The sequence below is a fragment of the Mustela nivalis genome, assembly GCF_964662115.1.
Source record: "Mustela nivalis genome assembly, chromosome: 14".
NCBI classification, from domain to species: domain Eukaryota; kingdom Metazoa; phylum Chordata; class Mammalia; order Carnivora; family Mustelidae; genus Mustela; species Mustela nivalis.
The window spans coordinates 91,305,654-91,323,290 of NC_139033.1; the positions used below are offsets into that span (position 1 = coordinate 91,305,654).

Sequence of the window (17,637 nt, forward strand, 5' to 3'; positions counted from 1 at the left end):
CATGGCTATGTGATACCTCATACCCTAGCCTCTAGAACAAACTGGGCTTTGGAATTAAATAGTCCTGGGTTTAAATCACAATCGCATCATTCATTGCTTATAACACCTGGCAACTGCCAATACCGTTAAAAGACTCAGTTTCCTCATTTGTATTATCTACTTAGGGACATCACTTGATGTGGTGCTGAGGATGGATGAGGTGGGTGAGGATAACAGGAGTGAATATATAGAGTAAGCACAAGGACAGCCCTCTGGCATAGGGTAGACCCATGCTAAATGGCTATATTTTGCCATTCTTTCATAACACGCCCAGGAAGAAATAAATGCACAGGAGTGCTTAGGGTCTTGAGCCTTCCACACCAACACCCAGCTCCCTGAAGCTTGACCTTCTGGTATGCATAAAGTATAAAGCCTCTTAATTTCCATGTCTCATCCCAGCCCTGTGAAGACAGCTTTGCATATGTGGTCGTAGTTACCGTAAGCCACATTACAAATAGGAAAACTGAGACTCATGGCTAGGAGGTCATTGAATTTAGGTTCCTGAACTTAAGAGCTTACAGAAACCAATTTCCCACACTTTAAGTTCTCCATTAATGGTTGAGTGGCCTGGGAACAGGAGAAATTACAAACAGCCAGAATTGTCAAAGTCAGCCAACAAACCACCCATTCTGCTCACTCTCTTTAGTGTAGTCTCCTTGGCTGGGAAGAGAATACTCTTTTCCTTTTGTCTTTTTCTCTTTCTCTCCTTCTTTCAGAGATATTAGGGGTTTGGAAAAATCCTAGTTGACATGTGTCTCTGTCCCACCAGGTTTTGGAGTTTGGAGAGCCAGTGTTCAGACCCACCCAGCCTGACCACACACCGATGGTGAAGGCATCTCGTACACACATTTCATTGAGAAATACAGCAGGACCCACCTTGGAAGACGCTGTACCCAGCACTCAAGCTGCCATGCTCAGTGTCTGACTATCTGGATTCAAATCTTACCTCTGCCACTTCCTAGCTGTCGACCTTGAGCTTCCTGAACTGTCTCTCTAAGCCTTGGTTTCTTATGTATGAAATGGAGAGGAATTGTGGAGATTAAATAAGATAACCTACACAAGTGTCTGACGTGTATTCAGTAACCATTAGATATGACAAAGATGAACGAACCACCCACACATATATTGTAACCTGTTCGACTTTATGACTCACTTTGATTCAACCAGTTTTATTTGAGTGCTTACTATACACCAGGAACAGTGGTGGGCAGAGAGTACCCATCCAACATGCCTCTGACAAGTGTGTATGGGCCCCTGTCTATGTATCAGCAAAATCTGCCCACGAGCTTGGGGAATGCAGAATATGACAGGCATTAGAAAAATGATGCCAGATTGCAGCACTTCTTGTGACTCCCGACACACTGCTGGACCTCTCTGTGCCTCCACTTTCCCATTCTATAAAATGGGGGTAATAATAATTGGATCTATTGGGGCCATTGTGAGTGCTCTCTGAACGAATCTATACAAACCACTTATCACGGGACTTGGAACAAAATCGACACTCGACGAATGCTCTTTGCATTATGGAAACACGGTTCCAGCTTTGTTGTAGGAAATTACTTCAGGAGGGTCCATGAGAATCAGCCCATTCTCTTTGGAACACCCTCACTCCCACCGCTTCACCAACACCCAAAGGCTGCTGGTGAAGAACTACAGTAACCAGAGGATTATGCAAATATGCAAATTCCATGGGGCAGCCTTTACCCTGCGCTGCTGCTGCTGCTGTTGGTACTCAGCAGCTAGGACTGGCTGTCTTCAGAGAGGATTCCTTTGGTGTCATCACAACCTCTAGTGGACAACAGTGAGCACAGCGAACACCGCGCTTCATGGGCCTTTGTTTCAGCCTTCCTCTGCTGAGCCCAGGAAGTCCAGAGCAGAGCAGGGAGGATGGGCAGGTCTGATGATTTCTTTCACGTGTCAGGCTGGGTACCCACCAGCCTGTCCTTTCCACTCACTATTTCCCTCTCTCTAATTCCACTGGTGGGCGATGTGCTCCGAAAGTGAAACCTGCTTTCACTACTGTCACTACTTCACTGTAGAAATCCTGCCCCCTCACCCCACACCCTGCAACCCACCCCTAGCGGCTGGTCTCTGTCACATCCCTGCAGGGCCAGCTCAAATGCTACCTGCTCAGGCAGGGAAGCCTTTCCTAACTAGGTCTGGCGAGAATGGACCACACCCCCCTGGAAGACCCCACAGCACTCTGATAATCCCCTCCTGAAGCACGGATCACAGGGCATGGATGCTGGTGGTTTTCTTCTGATCTCTCTTGCTAGGTTGTCATTGCTAGGGCAGGGACCTCATCATATGACCCTGTGTCTCCTGCACTCTACGTGGGGTTGCTGCCTGCATAGAAAGTACTCAGTAAATGTTAAATGAATGAATGAGTTAATGTTTCTTCAAAAAGATTCTCTCCTTCTATCTCCTTTCCAACCATTACACTGCCAACTGCATCTCTGGTACCATGGACTCTACTTGCTGATGGTAATAGTGAGGTGCAAATAGTTACAGTATCAGACTTTGGGAAGAAAGGACACCTGCAACAGGTGAAAAAAAAATTCTCACCTGCCACAGGTAGCCTATAGTTACCTGGGGCTACTCATATCCCAACTCCAACTCCTCCTACACTGGCCTAAATTAGCTTATTTATGCCAACATCTGCTTCACACCAGCTTCAAGAACTCACTCTCTGGGTGCCTACTAACGGGGCAACTTGCATTTTTGGAAAACAGAGAAGAAAACAGAGGAACATTACTTGAACATCTACTATGTGCCAGCTGTTTTACAAGGAAGTGTTACACAATCATTGCTACCATCCTTCCAGACGGAGACAATTCTGTACCCCTGCCCCCATTCTGCAGGTGGTAAAATGGAAGCGCAGAGAAGAGAGCTCTGCTGAAGGTCACACATTCATAACCAGGGGAGATGGACCTGGACCCAGGTTTTCAAAGCCGCAGTATTTCTTTTCCAGAACGCTATAAATCTAATACCAGTGACCAGCTCAAATTCTCCAGAACAACCGCCTTACCCTGGCCTCTTTGGCGTTTTGCATTTCGGCTCCATGAAGGAAACCACAGCCTGGTAGGAAAAAGGGCAGCTGGACTCTGCATTCTGAAACTGCCTTTTGTGGAGCATTCTCCTTGCCTTCTTATCATCTTTCTTTACTCTTTTTCACAGCATGTCAAGTGTCATCAATAATTTCCCTGAGAAATAGGAATCAATTGTAGGAAGCAGAAAGGGGCATGGGTAGAGATGGAAGTGATGCCATCTTTAGACCTCTACTCTGCTGACCTTTGGCATTGCCCGCACTTGCTGGTTGCAAAGGTCAGAATTGGCCCCTTCTGCCCTAAGCCACCAACTACAGCTTTGAGCGCCCCTAGTGGAGGTCTGCAGCACGCCCTGTGGACCAAACAGGAGGACAGGTAAATTGAGCCCTTTTGAATAGCTTTTTGAATAGCAGGAATATACTTGTGAGCAAAACCACAAAACAAGCCACTCTAATCAGGAAGCATCCTCTTGCCTTGGAAGAGGGAGGAAGGAATATAACATTATTTTCCTAATGTCTAACTAAGCCTTGTGAACACAAGAAGAATCCTTCAAGCTTAGATAAGGTGGCCCCTGGCAGGAGCAGCCAGAACTCCATGGAAAAGAATGGCAATCCATAATGAAAATAGTTGTTAAGTGAATTTAACAACAACGCACATTAGAGACTAGAGGAGGCAGCAAATCTGAGTCTTATTGAGCAATATTGAATTTCCTTTATTAATTCGAGAGAAAAAGAAAAGAAGTGACACTCAGGCTCTGCAGTCTTAGCACGTAGCTACAATTATTCCCCATGTGCATATCTTAGACAATAAGAAGCCTCTTCAAAAACAAGTTATACTTTATACTTATTCATGCCTTACAGCAAAATGGCCCAGAGAATCATGTGACCTGCATAAGAATGTAGCAACAAGTCCTTTTCAAGTATTTACAAATTGCAGGCAAGCAGGACTAGCGTGCAACACTGTATTAGATGTACCTCTCTCCTGACATTAGTGGAAGTTGGGCTTCAGGTTAAAAATAGAATTTATTGTGAAAGGTCAATTGTTTCCAAATGCACCATGAGAATTGGCAGTGCTCCTTGGCTATCCTCACTCCTTCCTTACCACTCAAGAGTCTTGAAGTCAGAAGCACACGGTTATTAATGAGCCTTCTGAAGTATTACATCAGTTGACTTTAATTTGGCAGTGAGGGGCACCTGGGTGGTTCAGTGGGTTAAAGCCTCTGCCTTCGGCTCAGGTTATGATCCCAGGGTCCTGGGATGGAACCCCACATCAGGCTTTCTTCTCAGCAGGGAGCCTGCTTCCCCCTCCCTCTCTCTCTGCCTGCCTCTCTGCCTACTTGTGATCTCTGTCTGTCAAATAAATAAATAAATAAAATCTTAAATATATATATATATGTATATATACATATATATATATATATATATATACACACATATACATATATGGGCTAGTTGTAGTGTCAAACAGTTGGAAAAATAATATGAAATGTCTTAAAAATTAACACACACACATTTTGTGTTTGAAGCCAGTGAAGGAAGCAGGATATGAAATCCTTGTCTTGGATGACGATTCAGTATGTGCCATTAAGACATTTTTCCTGGAGGGCAGTGTATTGGAGAGCGGGGTCCTCAAAGGTAGAATCACTTTAGAAAAGCCAGGAAGATGCTGAGTAACTTTGGGTTCTTTCTGTGTGTTTGTCACAACACAGATTCAAAGGATGAGGGAGGGAGATGTGGACTCTGTTCAAGGCCACCAAGCCATTGTTGGAAAGACAGCTAATTAAGAAAGGGCATGCTGTGGTGGAAAGGATTTATGTAAACCAGTTCTCTTCCCCCATCTTTCCCAGAGAAATTGTCCAGACCTGATGTAAATTGTGAATATTATTGCTTCATAAAAGGGGGGTTCTTTAATGATATGCTTTGTTAAACAAAAGGTGATGAATTATTTCCTTTGCTTTGCACCCCGGGGCTCCACAGTTAAAGAGAAGGGGGTAGGGGATAAAATGCCTGATTTATGCTGAGGAGGGCACTCCAGGCCATGGGGAAGAGTTGGAGGGAAAGGGACCCAGAGCTGGGACCCACGGAGCTAAGAGCTGTCCGCGGCCTTTGGTGCTGAAGCAGGTGTGCCGGCCAGGGGTCCAGAACTCCCTAGGGAGAAAGGGTACCGCCTGTGCTCCAGCTCCAGGTCAAGACGGTCCAAACAGACATCGAGGCTCCAGATGGGGAGGGTGTGCGCCCTCCAACTGTCTTCAGACTGGGCAGACCCTGCAGCTGCCTGCTTATTTACCGCGTAAGGAGCGCTTTTCTGGAAGCGGGAGCTGGACCTTTCAGAGAAGGCTAGGTTGAGTGGTTACCAATGCTCTCCTCCACTTTGGGGTCTCCTACTGACTGATTAAATTCTCAAAGCTCTTGGGTTTAGCTCTGGATTAATGACGTGTCCAACCCCCAACACACAACTTTTCCTGGGGGACCTCAGCGGGGTGGAGAAGAGGGTGTGATTCTGGGTCTGGGAAGGAGGAGCAACTACCCTTCGCTAAACTTGGACCCCCTTTCCAAACCGGCAAGCACGTGGTGGGTGAAACTAGCACCCCTACTTCCCCAATTCATAATAGTGTTGAGACACTAGGCTGTCCGGTGCGCGTGGGAGGAAAAGTGTCCGCTCGGGTTCCCGATGGTGACCTGACATCTTCCCTCCCTCCCCCGCCAAGTTCCGAGAACCCTAAGGACCCCCGACTGGCCTCCAAACGAAAGCCACACCCAGTCCGGCATCCAGACACCTGGTTGGGATCCGTCCAGGGACCCGGTCTTACAGGACAGCCTGAACCAAAAGGAGGCAAGGGGTCCTAGAGTGGGAGGGCGCGGCACTACGAAGCCCCCAGATGCACAGTTCAAGTCTAGTCCTCAGTTAAAGGGCGGGTCAGCTGCCCCCCTTCTCGTCCTCTCCCTGAAAGGGTGAGAATTATCTGGCACCCAGCCCCGGGTGCGGTTGCAGAGAGCTCCGGGTATCTGAGGTTTGGAGGCGACCCCACTGCAAGGAGATTGTCTGGGGCTGCAAAGGGAAGTCAGCCCTACAGCCGGGCACACTGAAAGGGAGTCCGCAGCCGAAGCAAGGAAGCGCCGGAGTCCTTCAGACACATCCCCGCCTCCACACTCCCATCAGCCCGGGCCGAGGGGACGCGGTTCCCAGCCCCGAATTTGGGCGACCGCCCCCGCTTTCCAACCCGGCGGGCGGCGCTACAGAAGCTCAGGTCGGCCGCGACCCCCTGCTGCCCCGCACTAGCCGCAACTTTGCCCCTTCCCCCGCCCCGCCCCTCCAGGCGCTTACCTCCTGCCAGAGCTGCCGCGGGGCTCCCCAGGAGCAGGGCGAGGAGCAGCGAGGTCCCGCCGAGTCCCGCGGCGGGCGGCCGGGCCGCGGGCATCGTGGCTGCGGGGGGCTCGGGGCCGCGGGCTGCGGGCAGGCGGACGGCACGGGAGCCGGGAAGCGGGGAGGCGGCAAGCGCGCCGGGCAGGCGGGGCGAGGGAGGGGGCCGGGGGCCGGGGCAGCCGCCGGAGCCCCCCGGGCGGACGCGCGCTCAGCCCCGCGATCGCTCTGGCCGAGCTGCGCCGGGCGCGGGCGGGCGAGTGAGGAGGAGCCGGCGAGCGAGCGAGCAAGCGAGCTAGCGGGGAGCGAGCGGGAGGAGGGAGGGGGCTGGGGCCGAGTCTGTGCCGAGCGAGTGCGACGAGGGAGGGAGGGGGCGGGCGGGCCGCAGGGAGAGGGGCCGCCGCGCCCCAGGGCCAACCTCCTTCTCCAGCAGCGGCCCGTGTGCCCCGCGAAGTTTAACGCCAATTCCCCTGGTGCCCTGTGGGCCGAGCGTTTCCTCCCGGCGGATGCTCACAGCAGTCCGGTGCTGCCAGGCGAGGCCGTAGAGCTTCCTGACCATTTTCCAGACGGGGAGGTGGAGGCCTCAAAACCCAGCGCAGCCTTCAGGCTGCGTTCGAGCAGTCTAGAGCTTTCCATCGTTAGGCCTCCAGGAGAGGTACCAGTCCCAGTTCTCTCAGCTGTATGGCAGCCCTTCCAGGGCCTTTTGGGCCCCAACCAGCCGTCTGCTCTGACAGTATCCTGTGTTTCCAACGTGAGTCCTGTAACCTAGAAAGTCTTCAACTCTGGGGATTCGATGAGAGCTGTCAGTCTCCCTAGAACAATACAAATGGCCATGAAATTGTGCATCTAATACATGGTGGGGGGCGGGGTGCTCCAGGCCTGTGAAAACCCAACTAGGGGCTATAAATTAAAATTTATCTATGTTCTAATCAGAGTTTCCTCTTTCACATCCCCGTTGTCAACCGGGCGCCAGAGCTAGCCAAGGCTTCCTCTGAGCTCAGCCCCTTAGCTCTGCTATATTTACGCCCTTCCCCCATCTGAGTTCAAGACCCACCCTCCATGTTGTGCTCTTGCCCAGCCCTGATTTCCAGCATCTTGTCTTTTCTCCACAAATGGAGGTGGTGAGGGACAGTAGATGTGGGAGACAGGCAAATGCCTGGGAACAGCCATGGCCAAGGGCTACATGAGGGACAGGCTTGTAAGCACTCCCAGAGACTCAGACGGACTGTGTGGGCTACCTTTGCAGAACTGCCAGCTTCCCAGGCCTGTCACCCCAATTTAGAAGCCCTCCCTCGCCCTCCCCCTATTCCACCTTGCCACACTATCTCCACATTGCAGCCTGAGCAGGCAGAGGGAGCAGATGGAGAGAAGGTTGCAGACAGCACGGGAGGAATATGTCTTTAGCTGAGAGGTGGAGCTGGGAGTCCCTACAAAGAATAGGTGGGGGAGGTGAGCGCAGGGTGGAAGAGGGCTGGAGGGGAAAGGGAGCACTATGGCCTAGGGGATCAAAAGACCCCTACACCCAAAGCTTTCCCATTCATTCATGCATTCAGTGTTTTTTATAGGGCACTCACTACAGATGCACAGACAAAGAGTCCCTAGGAAAACCCATTCCTTGCCTGCAAGAAGTTTCCATTCCTGCTATTTACCTGGTGGTTTTTATAAAGAGGGAGGCTGAGACAGAGGGTACAGAACACCTGATTTCTCCATTGGGGAAGATGAAGCCTCCCATTGTTTTGCTGTATTAGCCCCAAAGCTCTGTAGGGGGTGACTTTGCCCCGTTCTCATCCATCATCATACACTTAGGGCCTGCACAGTACTGGTGTGCAGTAGGCACATGGGCATTCTTGTTGAATGGAACATAGACAAGCAAAGAAACTGAGGAAAACAGAAAGGGAGAAGGTGAGTGAAAGAAAAACAAAGTGACAGGCCAGTTCCTCACTTGGCGGCAAGGAAACAGGTGCTTGCAAGCATCTCCTGTTTGCCAGGGGCTCTTACCACACTGTACATAGCAGCTCATGTCAATTTCATCATAATCCTTCACCGTGAGACATGATTGACTCCATTTGACAGATAAGCACCTGAGTCCTCGAGAAGGTCACAACCTAGCTGAGGTCACGTGGCTAGGAAGCGACAGCACAAGGTAGATTCCAGATCAGGTCTGAGTCCAGAGCCAGAAACCATCCCCTCTCAGGAATTGTATGGCTGTCTCCATGCTATGACTGTGTGGATGTCCCTGGTGTTTTGACAGCTCCTTGTTACTAGTCATTCTTCAATGACTAAAAGTTCATCATCAGGATCACTCTTTTGGTAAAGGCATCTAGAAGATCATTACTTGCATGCGAGTATATTATATGGGAGAAGTGCTACTGTGAAATTAATTAAGCCATTGAATAACACAGGATTTGCTCATTTTGTTGGCCAGCTGATTTACTTTCCCTTGCCTGGAGAATAGTTCTGAGACAATCAGACATAGACCTTGCAATCTGAGATTATGATGGTGGGAAGGCTCTCTCTCTTTATTTAAGATCCCTTCCCCAATAAGAAGAAATGCTGTGATGAGAATAACATTTATGAGAAGAGCAGCTTGCAGATGAAACTATCCCCCATTGCATTTTTGATACTCACATTACAGGTGAGGAAACTGAGCCTCAGGGAGACGGTGACTTGCTCAAAATCATACACTTGGTCTACTTTTTGTCAGGCTCATGCTCTGTTACTACAGGACACCTGTATCTTTGGTTCTGGTATCAATGCAGACTTCTTGCTACCCACAGCTGCCCAGGGCAAGAATCCTAGCATCTGTGCAGGTGTGTGTGTCTACAATTCTGTCTACATGTTGCCACTGGATAAATCAGCTCTTAGGCAATTAAAATTGGTTAGGAGACAAGGGATTAGATCTTGTCCTCACCTCTTTCTGCTGGGTAAGAAGGGCAAGTTATTTAACCTCTCTGAGCCTTATTTTCCTCTTCTGAGGAGAAGAGATAAGAATAACACTTACCATGGGGGCTGATTGACCCAAGTGGATAACAATATCCCTGCGACATGAGGGGATACAATAACATTTATTTCATAGGGTTAGAGACAAGTTCCCATGAGCTGATAAACTAAATCACTGAGCCCAGTTCAGACTGTAAGGAAAACACTCAGCTTCATTCTCAAAAATTTCATGTTGTATGAGACAACAGCCATTTAGGAATTCCTGATTTTGATCTCTCCCCTGATAAATTGTTGTGTAATCCTAGGTAAGTCACCAGCCCGTCTATTCATCCACCTATCCATCCATCCACGCATCTGCCCATTCAATTGCCCACGGCACTCACTCATCCATCTACCTACAAACACTACTTGAACATCTACTATTTTTTGAGTAGCCACTGGGTGCCAAATTCTTACAAGATGCTGTGGGTGCTGAAGACTCCATCCATTGCTCTCTAGGGCTAGAGTCTAGTGGAGTCTGGAGACATGATTGCCAAATCCTTTCCAGGATTGATGTTCTATGCCAAGGGAAACAGTGTAGCAAAGTGGTTAAAGCAGGCTTCAAAACCTGGCAGATCTAAATTTGAATTGTTTCTCTCCTGCTAACAGCTGTGTGATATTGAACGACTGACCTAACTTTTTTGAAACTGTTTCAGTGAAGACCTGTGACTTAGATTAAATGAGACAATTGTGGGGCTCCTTGGTGGCTCAGTCCTTAAGCATCTTCCTTCAGCTCAGGTCATGATCCCAGGGTCCTGAGATCAAGCCCTGCCTCTAGTTCCTTGTTCAGTGGGGAGACTACTTCTCCCTCTCCCATTCCCCCTGCTTGTGTTCCCTCTCTCACTGTATCTCTCTCTGTCAAATAAATAAAATCTTTTAAAAAATAAATGAGACAATTATTAGAAAGCATTTAGGGTAGTACACATAGCATACAGTAAACTCTCCATCCATCTGTCCAACCATTCATCCACCCATCCCACCAACAATTCTTTTTTTTTTTTTTTTTTTTTTTTGAGCATCTATCAGGTGCCAGGAACTGGAACTGTTCTAGGAATGAAGGATGAACAGGAACTGTTCTAGGAACAAAGGATGCAGCAGTTAATGAGTTAAAGGATGCAGCAGTTAACAAAGGATGCAGCAGTTAACGAGATAAACCCAGTTAACGGTAAGCTCTCTGGAGCTTACCTGGTATAGGTGAGAGATGGACAGTAAATCCTTTACTAATTTAGAATTTCCAAATGCTCCAGGTTCTATGAGGAAGAATAATGGGGTGATTTGAGAGTGAAGGAGGCAAGCTCTTTTTTGAGCGATGGGGAATGGCCTCCCAGGACCAGAAGGCATTCAAGCAGAGAAGTGATTAGTAAGAAGAAGCTACCAGGCCAAGATCTGGGGAGGAACATGGTCCGGGCAGGGGACACAGAAAGCACAGGATATGACGCTGAAATAGGGTCATTGCAATAAATGGTGGCCATTGCCAGGATACTTCTGTTTAGTCATTTCTCTATCCACACAGATCACAGTGCACCAGGGCTTGATTTTGAGATCTGTATACTCAGTTTGACTTTCTCCATGAACTACCATGTCAAGTGTTTCAAAGTTATCCACACTCCTGCCCAATCCAAACCCAGCACCACATTTCACCCCAGGAACACCTGCTGTTAGGAAGGGCTTTGCTAAGGTGGGAGGGCGCGGGGTTTGGATATAACTTCTGTCTTGGAGTAAAAGTGAAATGCAAAAAGAGACATCTTGAGAGAGAGGGAGAGAGTTTGAAACAACAAAACAGCCATAGTAGTAGCCCAGGAGACAAATTCATTCTGGGTCTTTGAAGGGCAGCCTGAGCATCCAACCAGCCTCCCCTCCAGTGCTCTCAATAAGGTCTTCCTACCTTCCCATGAGCCCATGAAGCCCCTTGCCAAGCAAAGTGGCTGTCACATCACTTTCTCCAGATGCTAACAAGGGAACGGTCAGTGGTGAAACAGCCAGCCTCCTCCAGCTTGGAAATGCTTGATCTGTCTATACCACCTGCCCTGGCTCTGGAGAAATGTCCATGCACAGGGAAACAGTGCCTTTATGTCAAGCTGAAAGTTTACAGAATACAAAGTGAGCCTACAAACTGGATTTGCTTTCTCTAGAAGCTTGTCTGGCCAGATGAGATGGAAAACCAGTGTACTTTGGAGACGTGAAGGAGGCTGAAGGAAAGGAACAAACATAGGATGTGATAAGACCCCACAGCCAAGTTCCTGCAAACCCAGCCAGGAGACATCCCTGGGTTTATGCTTTTGGGCCTCAAAGGTGAGGGAAAAAAAATCAATTAAAGATACTGTGTATATTTATATACTCTGTTGGCATTATAAACTGTAACATGTACATTTTTCAGACCATGAAGAACAGCCTAATTCTGCAAAGAGGCACATGCCTATGGACTCTTCTCAGACTTTTATGTTTGGTGACCTGAGGAACACCTGTGTCCTTGGGGATCAGCAGGTGTATTTGGCCTCAGATGTGCCTCAGTTTCCTTCTCCAAGTGTCAGCGTGAGACCTGTTTTCTTGTCTGTATTAAGTAAGAGATATCAGTGATGATTTCCTAGGGGTTTTGTAATGGTAAGAGAGAGGATGCAATGTTGAACCAAGTGTCCATCCTGCAGTAGGCACTCAATAAAAGAGAGTAATTACATTGTAGCATACAGACCGTAAGGGAGAAACACAGCCCAAATGCCACAAACTGCTCTTCTCTGATAGGATTTCTTAAGTGTTTTTATATATGTCTAGACCCAGAAGAAGGTTCAGCTGGGGCTAAGGGTACAGAAGAAGTAAAACTCCTAAGCCCATCAGGGGACTCGGCCAATCTAACACATTCTCTGTGTGACTCACCTCACTCAAATTGAATGGAGGTGGCACCGTTCTGTTTGAACGCAGACACATCCTCCAACCCTTCGCCTTCCTTGCCAACGTCACCATGTTCATCCATATGCAGTACCAAAAAGGTCCCTGCTACCAGGCATCCTGCCCTTCTTCCCAGCTTACTGCCCAAAGCCCAGCCTTTGTCCCCAGGAAGTCAGAGGAGGGTGGGGAGGGAAGACGACTAATGTCTGAGGCTCAGAGGGTCTGAGTTTTTCCATTACCTTCATGCTGTACTCCAGAAGGAAGCACTACCCAGCAACAGTAGGAACGGAGGCCAAGAAATATCCCCCTGGAGATCAGAAACCCAAGGAACAGTGGGTGGGAGCTGGAGAGCCAGGAGGCCACCCCACTAAATCCCGTGTGCTGTCTGTAGGTCCCTTGTCTTCACTGATTCTTACTTCATCCACATGAGAAAGGAAAATAATTACGAAAAGTGATCACTCAAACCTTCCCTGAGTGGCTCCATCTTGGGCCTGTGGTTTTCTTTTCTTTTTTTAATTTAATTATTTTTTTTCAGTGTTCCAAGATTCATTGTTTATGCACCACACCCAGTGGTTTTCATTTTTTTAACAGTGGTATCCACTTCCACCCCTGAGAGATGCTCTATTCCACTGCAAACTCTCCAGATGAGAATCAAAGCTGATGTTATAATGTATCTGCTTAGAGTTTACCACTTGATATCTCATTTAATGCATATGGCCACCACAGGAAGTTGTATTATTATAACCCAAACTCCTACTCTAGCCTGTAGGGCCCCCCAGATCCAGCCCCCCCTCCTCTCTGACTTTGTGGTTCCTTCAGGGACGTCGTCCAATTGCAAATAATCCTTTTTTAAAAATTGTAAAATTCAATTAATTACTATGTAGTGTATTATTAGTTTCAGATGTAGAGTTCAGTGCATCTGAACTCGTTACATCATGTGGTCCTTAATAAATATCATGTGCTCATTACATCATGTGCCCTGCTTAATGCCCATCACCCAGTTACCCCATCCCTCCACCCCCTCCCATCCAGCAACCCTCGGTTTGTTTCCTATGATTAAGAGTCTCTTATGGTTTGTCTCCCTCTCTGGTTTTCTCAGATTTCTCCCTCTTGTTTTATTTTTCCTTTCCTTCCCCCATGATCCTCTGCTTTGTTTCTTAAATTCCACATATGAGTGAGATCATATGATAATTGTCTTTCTCTGATTGATTTATTTCACTTAGCACAATACCCTCTAGTTCCTTCCATGTCATTGCAAATGGCAAGAATTCATTTCTTTGATGGCTGACTAGTATTCCATTATATATATATATATCCTAATCCAAATGTGCCTCTCAGGATTTGGTTCTCGCTGTCCCCCTATCTGGAAGTCTCTTCCTCCTGATAGACACATGGCTGGCTGGCTCTTTCTCATCCTTCCATGGTCAGCTAGAATGGCATCTCCTCAGGGAACACTTGCCCAGTTTTAAATTTTCCTGAGCAAGTATCACCACCTAAAATCATCTTTCTTATTTACTGACATGTTTGCAGGGGTATTATCTGTGTTCTCCCACTAGATTCTAAAATCTGTGAGATCCGTGAGCTCAAGAAATTTTCCAGCTCAAAGTACATAGGGAGGTTTCCAAGGAAGTCTCATTCAATATTGAATGAAGAAATGAAGGAATGAAGGAATGAACCTCCACTTTGCAGGGGAGTAAAAAGAGACTCAGAGGGATGAGGGAATTTGCCCAGCAGCCACCAGGCAGGAAGTGTGGAAGAACCGGGCTCAAACCTAGGACGGTCTGACCTCCAGTTCAAGTTTATAACCATTTCACCACACCGCCTCTGGGATCTGGGAACAGGTGATGCTTCCCAGCAGCGAGACTCTAAACCAGCAGGGGTTCCCAGCCGGAGACATGATCTAAGTGCCAACGTCTGAATGTCTGTGAGCATTTCGAGTCGTTTGGAGAAAAGGCAACGTTAGCGGTACCATTATGGCCTGCTGTTCTCCATGCCATCACCGCCATCCCCACCTATTAAAATAATGGTATGAAAAATAAACAGCCTTTATGGACAATTTTATACAACCCATGCATTGTTTGTTTCTCTCACCGTTACCATGGCAGTGATGTTCTCCTGATAACTTCTGAGTTTCTACATGATGGAAGGGAATGAAATAAAGTTGCTTGGGAGAAAATTGCCAAACAAAGGGTTTTTTTTCCTCTGGATGCTGCACACACCCTCACCACCACCCCCGCCCCAGCACTCAACTGCAGCTGCACCCTGAATTCTTAGGCACAGAATAAAGGCTCCCCAGTGCCTGTAATGGGAAGGCCAGGGGTCTCTGTGGGGCGCTAAGGCCTCTGCTATGTGGCTTCTGCTCCTACCCTTTATCTTGTCACACACACCTTGCTGTAGGTGATCCCTTTCCTCCTATGTCCCTCCCCGCCTTGATGTTTCCCACCTCCACACATTTGCTTACGCTGCTTCAGTTTACCTGAGCTATACATCTTCCTTCCACATCTCTGCCAGGCCACCGCTATTCATTTTTTCAAGTTGAAGTTTTGGTGTGACACAGCAAGCCCCCTCCTTTCCCACCCATCCCCCAATCTGGATGAGATTCCTTTCCTCCCAGATCCCTGGACCCCTTCAAGCCTAGCATTTCTCCATCGATCATACAGTCACCCAGCCAGCAAGCTACTCAAGGACAGGCACAGTGTTTTATTCAGGGTCTAACACTATGCCAGGAACATGGTTGATTTTCTACAACTTCTTGTTAACCCCAGTTAGAAGAAAAAAAAAATCAGATGATCTGAGAGGCTGCCTAAGGGCATGATGTCTAAGAGTAGCTCCTGCGTTGGGAATAAATGTAGAGGGACTGAGATCAAAGCCCTGGGCCAAAGCAATGCTTCTCAACCTTGGCTGCTCCTTGGAATCACCTGGAAGACTTTAGAAACTCCTGTGCTGCCAGGATGCAATACAAGTTAATAATATCAGACTCCTGGGAGTGAACCCAGGCATATGTTTCCTTTAAAGTTCCCCAGGGGAGGGCGCCTGGGTGGCTCAGCTGGTTAAAGCCTCTGCCTTTGGCTTAGGTCGTGATCCCAGGGTTTCAGGATCAAGCTCTGCATCAGGTTCTCTGCTCAGCGGGAGCCTGCTTCCCCCTCTTCTGCCTGCCTCTCTGCATACTTGTAATCTCTGCCAAATACATAAGATTTTTTTTTAAAGTTCCCCAGGGGACCCCAGTATGGAGGGGGGCTGAGAACCTCTGGCTCAAGGTTCCCATGCCCAGCCCTAACCACACAATCTATGGGACCAGGGTCTCCTGGGGGCTGAGGCCAAATATCCAGAGCCAGGACTGAACGAAGATATGCTCACATTATGCTCGACAGGTGCTTTCTGTGTATCACAACATAATTCTAACCTTAGTCTACAACATCAGCATCCTGAGGCTGAGGTTCAGAAGATGGGGGGATTGGCTGTGTTTGCATACCCAGGCATGATTGGAACCCAGGTCTGCCTCTCTCCAGAATCCATGCCCTTGAACATTTGTTGAAGGTAGATAAACGGGGTAGCTAGGAATGGGAGATGTGAGAAACACCTGCGCACTGGGATAAGTGTTGCTACCTAGGAGTTCCATTTGTCTTAGGCTTGGCTTATACCATTTCCCTCCCTCTTGGTGCCCTGTTTCCTTCCCACACCCCCAAGTTCTTCCACTGGGTGTAAGGTGCAGCAGGACCAGCCAGCATCTGAGTTGGGGGGAGGAGGTCTGGTCATTGCAAACCATCCTAAGAAGCCAAAGCTTCAACAGTTTCCAGGGCCTGAAAGGAAGAGGGGCTTTGCCAGTGGTCCCAGTGTGATGGTTCAGCATGAAAAGGTGAGTGCTGCATTTCCCACACCCTCAGTGCTGACTTGGCATCCAAATACCTTCTTTGAACTTGTTTTCCAGCAGATGTTTATTGTGTACTTTTTAAGTGTCAGGTTCTGTCCCCACAACAGCCCTCTAAACCAAGTCACCTTCAAAAAAGCAAGAACAAGAGAATACACGATTCTATTTTCCAGGTTTTGCACAAATCTTAGTGAAGTCTTCCCTGACTAATGGGTTTAAAATTACAACCCCTCTTTATCTTGCCCCCCTACACCACACGCGCCTGACCTCCTGTCTGGCTTCATTTCTTCCCACAGCAGTTCTGAGCATCTGAGTCTTCTGTATTTTCATTTATGTGTTATTTATGCCTGCCTCCTCCAACTGGGATGTCAGGCTCCTGAGGGCAGGGATTTGGGTCTCTTCTGTTTACTCTTGTATCCCTAGCACTTAGATGGGCATTTGGACATGATTGATACAGTACCTTTGTTGAATGAATGAGTCCACATTTTACTTACACTCTGGGTTATATTTTCTTAGCATGTCAAACATAAAATGTGTCCTAAACTTAGAATAATTGGGCAATAAGTTCCAGCCAGAATGCAGCACGTGAAAGAGGCTTTGTCGATATTGGATGGAATTCATTACTATGTATTACTTAGGGCTCTTTGATGAAAAGAGGCTGATGCTGGCTAAATTCAGCCCAGAAAAGGTGGAAGGGCTTTGTTAGAAGTACAAGAGGAGCTCACAGACCAAAGAAGAACTGAAAAAGCAATTCTGAGGACAGGACCACAGGAGCTCTGAGGATCTAGGAAGCAGGGACCACCCACCATACCTTGAAGAGGCTGCACTTGGTATGAGTCTCTACCTGGGTTAGGTCATGTGGTTACTTCTTGGGCAGAGGAGGAGAAAGCTTTTTGGTTGACAAGCCCACCCAGTAAATGGTTCTCAAAAACAAAACAAAACAAAACAAAACCCCAAAACAACAACAAAAACACCCACAGTTCTGATGCCAAAATAAAGACAGGTGTGGATTCTGGTTGGGAGGAAAAAAAGAGATGTCCATGATAGTTGACATATCAATTTCATTGGGCAGCCCAGTATGTGCAGAGGGCTATGTGGCTATGAGTAAACCATGTAAGGACCCTGATGTTTTGGGATTTCCATGTTTCTCCTCCAGCCATCTGAGCCATCTGAACAGTAAAGGATCAGATGCACATTACACTGAGGGGCACGAATCTCTGAGCTCAGAAGTTCCAATTCCCCACCAGTTTACCCAAAATCCATTCTGGAAGAAAGTTCATCAGTTTGTGAAAGGCCAATAGCCAACAAGCCATTAGTGTATTCAGAACAAGGGGCACAAACTAGAAAGCAGACTTGATTGCTGAGAGAAATCACTGTAGCAATCTGTATAGGTTAAGTCATGCTGCTGTAAGAGCCTTCAAACCCTCAACAGCTCCATGCAGCAACTGTTTATTCTTCACA

General features: G+C 47.8%; 1 protein-coding gene and 1 long non-coding RNA gene across 7 annotated transcripts in view; one reads left to right on the forward strand and one right to left on the reverse strand.

Annotated features, from left to right (window-relative positions):
* The window catches only part of SEZ6L (seizure related 6 homolog like), a 183,006-nt gene extending 175,888 nt beyond the window's left edge, over positions 1 to 7,118 (reverse strand). For all 5 annotated transcript variants that reach the window (XM_082699031.1, XM_082699030.1, XM_082699029.1 and 2 more), the window contains exon 1: positions 6,411 to 7,118. In XM_082699031.1, coding sequence (XP_082555157.1) covers positions 6,411 to 6,504 — 94 coding nt within the window. In that variant the 5' untranslated portion in view covers positions 6,505 to 7,118. The remainder of the gene's footprint in view (positions 1 to 6,410) is intronic.
* On the forward strand, positions 5,582 to 14,446 carry LOC309848038. Of its 2 annotated transcripts, none has more exons than XR_014302802.1 (3): positions 5,582 to 6,333; positions 11,558 to 11,717; positions 13,839 to 14,446. It is a non-coding gene; the product is annotated as an uncharacterized lncRNA (long non-coding RNA). The 2 variants fall into 2 exon arrangements; XR_014302803.1 differs by having other exon boundaries at positions 5,583 to 6,333; positions 13,865 to 14,446.
* Positions 14,447 to 17,637: the final 3,191 nt, after the last annotated feature.